This window comes from Danio rerio, chromosome 23 (assembly GCF_049306965.1).
Source record: "Danio rerio strain Tuebingen ecotype United States chromosome 23, GRCz12tu, whole genome shotgun sequence".
NCBI classification, from domain to species: domain Eukaryota; kingdom Metazoa; phylum Chordata; class Actinopteri; order Cypriniformes; family Danionidae; genus Danio; species Danio rerio.
Window position 1 is genome coordinate 44,614,740 of NC_133198.1, and position 7,761 is coordinate 44,622,500.

Below are 7,761 nucleotides of genomic sequence, written 5' to 3' on the forward strand. Positions count from 1 at the left end.
TTACACACACTTGCTTATATACTGTTGAATTAATTTAGGATTTTTTATTACTAAAGAAAAAAAATGCTTCCCAGAGATGGGTTGTGGCTGGAAGGGCATCCGCTGCGTAAAAACTTGCTGGATAAGTTGGCGGTTCATTCTGCTGTGGCGAGCCCGGATTAATAAAGGGACTAAGCCGACAAGAAAATGAATGAATGAAAAAAAATGCAAGTTGGTATTTTATTTTTGACATCTTTATTTTGTAAATTGACGTTTACTCAAGGTTGTTTGCATTTCCATTTGTACTTAATAGTTAGCAAGCAAACACAACAGCAACCTTCTAATACATTCTTCATAATTACAAACAGTAGTCATCACGATCCAACAAAAGCAGTAATTATTTGTTTTCATTTGTGAAAGGCATGAGTCGTCGCGTCTCAGACCAGTTTGAGGCCAGTCATCTTTCCACACGGCTGCTTGCCTTTACAGACGACAACATTCTTGACGTCTTGATCACAGCATGATGTCAGAGAGCAGCATTCACAAACCGGCTTGCAGAAAGACTCATGTGAATCTCCTGCATTGAGTTTGATCCCTGGAAAACATCCGATGGCCTTGCTGGCACTTGCTGGAGCACCTTTACAGCCATCTTTAACAGATTTAAAGGTAAGAGACTTGCAATCATAATCATAGCATGGTGGGATGGATTTGCGAGGGTCACTGCAAGGGTTTTTGCATGCAGTTGTCTTGCAGTTGTCTTTACAATCATGATCAAAGCATGGCGTGATGGATTTGCAAGGGTTTTTGCACGCAACTGTTTTGCAGTCATCTTTACAATCATAATTAAAGCATGTTGGGATGGATTTGCATAGGCTACTGCAAGGGTTTTCGTATGCAGTTGTCTTGCAGTTGTCTTTACAATCATAATCAAAGCATAGTGGGATGGATTTGCAAGGGTTTCTGCACGCAACTGTCTTGAAGTCGTCTTTACAATCAAAATTAAAGCATGTTGGGATGGATTTGCAAGGGTTTTTGCATGCAGTTGTCTTGCAGTTGTCTTTACAATCATAATCAAAGCATGGTGGGATGGATTTGCATGGGTTGCTGCAAGGACTTTTGCATGCAATTGTCTTGCAGTTGTCTTTACAATCATAATCAAAGCATGGTGGGACACAGTTGCAGGATTTAACACAACAGGCCACTTTACAGCTGTTCTTAGGGTCACAATCACAACAAGAACAGGGTTTGCTGCAGACTGGCACATAGCATGATGTCTCGCTGTCGTCCACTGTAGTGACAGCAAAACGTCCAACTGGACATGTCCTGCTGGCTGACTTATCCCGAAACATAATGTGAGCTGCAAGAAAATAGAGAGAAAACAGAAGAGAATGAAAAGCAAGACAAATATTGACAGGATAGCTCACTCTGAAATAAAGAACATACTCTGTTTATGCACCCTCAAGTGGGTTCCAACCTTTACGAGTTTCTTTCTTCTGATGGATTCAAAAGAAGATGTTTTGAAAACTGCAGTAACAATTGATTTGCAGAGTAGGAAAAACAAATACTGTAGAAGTCAATGGTTACAGGTTTTCAGCATTTTCTTTTGTGCTCAACAGAAGAAAGAAACTGAAACGGGTGTATGACATGTGGATGATGAAGAAATTATAGCAAACTTTTTAGTGTGAAGTAAAAAATATAACACAGATAATGCGATTTAAATATTTTCCAGTGGGCTAGATATTGACTAACAGTCATTCAAACATCTTTACCGAAGCCTCTTTACTTAACGGTTGGTCTTGCGTGTCCATCATGTTTGTAGTTTATTTACACTTTTCACATGTGTTTGTAGTTCTAATCGAATTCGCGTCCAATGTGCAATGTATTGTGTGCAGTATCAGCGGTTAGAGTATGGATGCTTGTACACCTAAATTTTTTTACCGGAAATAGCAAACCATCCAGGAAAATTCTAACAAAAAAATTACAAACTGCAAGAAATAATACATAATATAAAATATATTAATAATATCAATAATACTATTTAAGTTAAGTATTTTTAAGGTTTACTTTAGATTTTTTTTCAAAAGGGATTCAGATTTAAGTCTTTCTAGACCAGGGGTGTCAAACTCAATTCCTGGAGGGCCGAAGCCCTGCACAGTTTAGTTCCAACCCTGCTCCAACACACTTACCTGTAGGTTTCAAACAAGCCTGAAGGACTCGATTAGTTTGATCAGGTGTGTTTAATTAGGGTTGGAACTAAACTGTGCAGAGCTGCGGCCCTTTTGGAACTGAGTTTGACACCTGCTCTAGACTGACAACATTGAAAAATAGGAATTTCCAAAGTTATATGTATAACGCTGGTTTAATAAGAAGTTAATAACAACTAGAAAACTGAGAAAAATATACTAACATTTTATTAATGTAATAATTTTGTTCATAATTTTGAAACATGTCAGCAAAAGTTCAGAGAACAATGTTTCTTGTCAGTTGAGAATGTTTTAATGCAGCATGCCAATGTAAACAATACATTAATGTATGTTGTCGGAGCTAATGCAAAGCTAAGTTGCAAAGCTAACTACCTGAAATGAAGAGTTCAGATGCAACCTAAACCTTTTTCTAAAATGACCATTTCACTCATGCTTACATTCACGCATTTCACTTAAAAGGGAAAAGAAAGAACCTGTTAATTGTTATAAAATTGAATTTACTCACACACACACACACAGGATCCTGAGAAAAATACTCATTTTAGAAGAAGAATGTCAGCACTTCTTGCAATGCAGTAAGTTGTAGTACCTCCTACAATGTTTAAAGTGTTTTACTCCTATCTCTAAATTTTGCATGTCATTTAAAAACAATGATCATGTACAAAGTGATCAGAATCAAAGTCGAATACTTACATATAGTCAGTGTATTTTCTGGAGTGTACGCGAAAGGCTCTTGCTGGAAGCAGCTCTTCTGTATCGCTGATGTTTCTCGTCTCTTCTGCTGCTATTTATTCACATCTCCATCTCATAAACCGCTGAAACATCGCTCATCTCATGACAGAGAGTTTACTGTTGAGGAGGAGTCTTATTTCTTTAAAGCATCAGTGCAGTCTTCACATTATTGCATAAGCTAATTGTGCAGATTAAGTGATGAGAGAGGGAGGGGTAATGATGAGTTCAATTAAACATAATTTTAAATGAATTAACTTGTATGCAATCGAAAATAATATAAACAAAACTTATGTTAATTAAATAGAAAATAAATAACAAATATGACTGTCACCCCCCTTACATTATTATAGATATTTGTAGCATCATCTGACAACAGAGATCATGCAATAATTGTTATATAACAGTGAGGTTCATATGAATACATGTGAGCGACATGTCACTTATTTGTAATTATTTGTAAGTGCAGTTTTTGTTTGTTATTCTAGAATGTGTGTAATTAAAACATCTGTGAAAACATCCTATAAAATATCTCAATTTTAAATATTAAGTTCATAATAATATATAAAAATGATGACGGTTATTTATCGCCTGCCAATCACCAGTTTAATTTGATATTACATTTGTTTGTGCGTGTCTGTGTGTGAGAGATTGTAAACAGCAAATATTTAGTAAAATATAGTTTAAATAAATGATTACTTCTAGCTCAGAATAAAAGACAGTATAAATATAATAAAAATGTCACTAGTAATTAAAATAAATACATATTAAACAGATGCGTATGCATTAGGGCTGAACAATATATCATTTGAGCATCGATATAGCAATGTGTGTATCCACAATAGTCACATCGCAGGATTAGATTATTTACAATATGCAATTATTTATAGAATGATGACCAAATTATATTATATTTAATTTAAATACTCTAAGGCCACCTTTAACCTTTATTTGTCCTCTGTCATATTTATATATGCTTAATTTATTCGATTTTATGCAGATATCAGAAAAAGACTTGATCGCCCTAGTCGATCTAAATTAATGAGATCTTTCCGAATGGAGCTTTTCAAGTCATGTGGTGAAATTATATTCAAATCACAGCAAAACAAAATATCGCAGTCAAGATATAATATGCACTGTCGATATATAAAGGCTTGGTGAAATGTAATTAGTTACTATTTTTATTGGCTACAAAATGTGTAGTATCACTGGAATCAGAATGAAACTCGAAATAGATTATAAATAGGATTTCATAATTCTCGCCTAAATAGTACTGGTATCGGCCACTAAAGGTAGTATTAGAAATATGGACATTACTTACCAGGATTTAATATCGAGTTACCCATTAGGTATAAGTAAAACATGTTTACCGGCAGCTAGCTGTCTGCAACTCTCACATGGTCGCCCACTGAAGCTAAGCAGGGCTGCGCCTGGTCAGTACCTGGATGGGAGACCACATGGGAAAGCTAGGTTGCTGCCGGAAGTGGTGTTAGTGAGGCCCAACCTGCGGTCTGTGTGGGTCCTAATGCCCCAGTATAGTGACGGGGACACTATACTGCTCAGTGAGCGCCGTCTTTCGGATGAGACGTTAAACCGAGGTCCTGACTCTCTGTGGTCGTTAAAAGTCCCAGGATGTCCTTCGAAAAGAGTAGGGGTTTAACCCCGGCATCCTGGCCAAATCTGCCCACTTGCCTCTGTCCATCATGGCCTCCTAACCCTCTCCATATTCAATTGGCTTCATCTCTGTCTCCTCTCCACCATCAGCTGGTGTGTGGTGTGCGGTCTGGCGCAAAATGGCTGCCGTCGCGTCATCCAGGTGGATGCTGCACACTAGTGGTGGATGAGGAGATCCATTGTGTAAAGCGCTTTGAGTGCCCAGAAAAGCGCTATATAAATGTAAGGAATTATTATGTGGCTGATAAGGCACAGCTTGTTACTTTAGCAGCACACACAAACACACTCTTGCATACATGATCCTCGCAGAAAACCTGTGGCAAAAGACCTTGTTAGGTACAATCGTTAAGCGTTTTGAATTTCAGTGACATGAGGTGAATAATATCATACCCATGTCATTATACATTTAATTATTATACGTGTGTCTGTTAACCACACAAACCTGTACATATCCAACTGAGTGCCCCCTCCTCCAGCACCGCCAAATTTTTTTCTTCTTCTGTGATTACCTTCATCGTTTGGGTTAAAAAAAATCTACAATTTAGAGTTTTTAGATTTTGGTTTATTTTTAATTTTACAGCATGTCCACTGTGGTAGACCACAGGACCATTTTAGTTCGAAATGACCGCTGCTCACACAACAAAACTGTACAGGATAAGGCTGTAAAGGGATATTAATCCAATATTATATAACAAAAACACAACAAACACCATTTTTTCCTTTTGTATTGAAATTCCTAAAACAGTTTTGTCCGAAAGAGAGCCGAACTAAAAAAAAAAAGAAAAAGAAAAAAGAAAAAAAGAAAAAGTGATGTTAATCCAAAACAAATTTAACTTAAAAGCGATTAAAAACTGATTGTCATTCTTTAATCGTCTCTAATTCTCCAATTGTCTGATTGTCAAATTAGAGTCTCCCTTAACTATTTTATAAAGAATCCTCTCTGCTTCAGTTCTGCCTCTTACAACATGCAGTCATTAATTACATTAAGATGGTCCTGGTGTCCACTATAGTGGACATTTAGAAAAGGATGATATTTTGAAACACAAACAAGTTATCAGCTTTGAAAGCTGTATGGTTCCTGACACTTTAATAAACATATATATATATGTGTGTGTTAATAATAGTAAAAAAACATTTAAAAAGCTCAATTTTACATAGCTCTCTCCTTCCCATAATATATATATATGGAATGAACTCCCTAACTGCATCAGAACAGCAAAGTCACTCGCTATTTTCAAGAAACGACTAAAAACTCAACTATTTAGTCTCCACTTCACTTCCTAATCTGCAATTGCCTCTCTGGATATCACACTAATTGTACCCAAAATAAAAAAAAAGTATTAATACTTTCCTTCTTAGACTTTACAGACCTGAAAATTGCCTATAGCACTTATGCAATGTTGCTCTTATAGTTGTGTAAGTTGCTTCCTTGTCCTCATTTGTAAGTCGCTTTGGATAAAAGCGTCTGCTAAATGACTAAATGTAAATATATATATATATATATATATATATATATATATATATATATATATATATATATATATATATGTAATAATAATAGTAAAAAAACATTTAAAAGCTAAATTTTACATAGCTCTCTCCTTCCTATAAAATGTGCTGTTTTGTATGTTAGCCATTTTGGATGCAGTATACGAAGTGGTTCCTAGCATGCCAGCCAATCAAATGACATATCACTAGAAAACCCAGGATGTTCTCTGAACAGTACAACAGGACTTGACAGAGTAGCACGAAAAATTCAAAGAAAATTCATGAAAACACAATGTCCACTACAGAGGACACAAGTCATTGGGCAGGGTCTCAGAAATATACACACACACACAGGTTTTCATAAGTAGTTTTTGGTACAAAAACATTCAATGAACAAATCCAGGACCCCTTCATGACAACCTCAAAACTTTATGCAATTTTGAGTGTGCCTCACACAGGTGAGTGGCCTTGACAAACCACCTGTAGAAAACACCCTCTTTCATCTCGCTGAAAGTTTAACTGCCACTTGCATCAGTTTTGCACATATGCACCAGACACTTTCTTACAATAGCTATTTCCAACAATAGTTTCCATCCAAAGATGACAAGTTAATTTATGCACAAAACTGGAATATCGCATTATAGACATGCAAACAAGTGAAGTTTATTTGCAAACTAAAAGTAGAAACGGAATTCGTGTAGGAGAAGCACACCAGTGTGCAGCATCCACTTGGATGATGCAGCGGCAGCCACAGGACAACGGCGCCAGTGCGCTCACCACACACCAGCTATAGGATGAGTGGAGAGGCAGTGATACAGCCAAGTGGATGGGAATGATTGGAAGGCCACGATGAGTATGGGCCAATGGAGGGATTTAGCCAGGACACCAGGGTTACACACCTACTCTTTATGAGAAGTGCCATGGGATTTTGATGTTTAATGACCACAGAGAGTCAGAACCTCGCTTTTACGTCTCATCTGAAAGACGGCACTCACTGACATATAGAATCCCCTTCACTATACTGGGACATTAAGACTCACTCAGACCGTAGGTTGTGCCCCCCTGCTTGCCTCACTAACAACACTTACAACAGCAACCTAGTTTTACCATGTGGTCACCCATCTAGGTACTGACCAGGCTCAGCCCTGCTTTGCTTTACTGAGTAACCAGTCTTGGGCTGCAGGGTGATACGCCTGTGGATGTTAACATATTCACTGACAGTCAAGATGATGAAGTGCCAGGATTACCCAGTTAGTTTCAGTAGATATATTAATAGTTATTTAATGCAGTTAAATTATAATCCCTCCTGTGACATTTTAGTGGGTGTTTTTTTTATTAATCATGTCACAAATGTATAAAGATCGTTGTTTATTTGTTTAGAAAAAATAATAATTTAATGATTGAAAGCCCTGTTTTGTTTGACTCGAGCCTAGTTCCCTTGTTGACGTGTAAAATGACAAAAACTAATACACACATTGTTTTTTAAATGTTTTATTTTCATTTCATCATGCTTTTAGCTACAATTTTTGGCTTCATTAAAAGACTAATCTTAGTTTTCGCTTTCATTTAGGATGATGAAAATCTGAGAACTGGCAAACAATTTTAAAGTGGCAATTAATCCGCATTTCTTCAGTATTTTTGCACATCCACAGTTGAGGCGGCAAATTTTATTGAAGATCGACAATCA

At 36.7% G+C, this 7,761-nt stretch overlaps 1 protein-coding gene across 1 annotated transcript; it reads right to left on the bottom strand.

Moving 5' to 3' along the window:
• Positions 1 to 372: 372 nt before the first annotated feature.
• LOC141380556 (uncharacterized) lies at positions 373 to 2,941 on the bottom strand. The gene is made up of 2 exons (XM_073939414.1): positions 2,877 to 2,941; positions 373 to 1,336 (listed from the first exon to the last, which is right to left on the bottom strand). Exon 2 carries the CDS (start codon positions 1,326 to 1,328, stop codon positions 417 to 419), a length of 912 nt encoding a protein of 303 aa, XP_073795515.1. The 5' UTR covers positions 1,329 to 1,336; positions 2,877 to 2,941; the 3' UTR covers positions 373 to 416.
• Positions 2,942 to 7,761: the final 4,820 nt, after the last annotated feature.

What these genes read in the sequence shown, in the direction of transcription:
- LOC141380556 (XM_073939414.1), bottom strand. Translation starts at nt 1,328, where the DNA reads ATGTTTCGGGATAAGTCAGCCAGCAGGACATGTCCAGTTGGACGTTTT.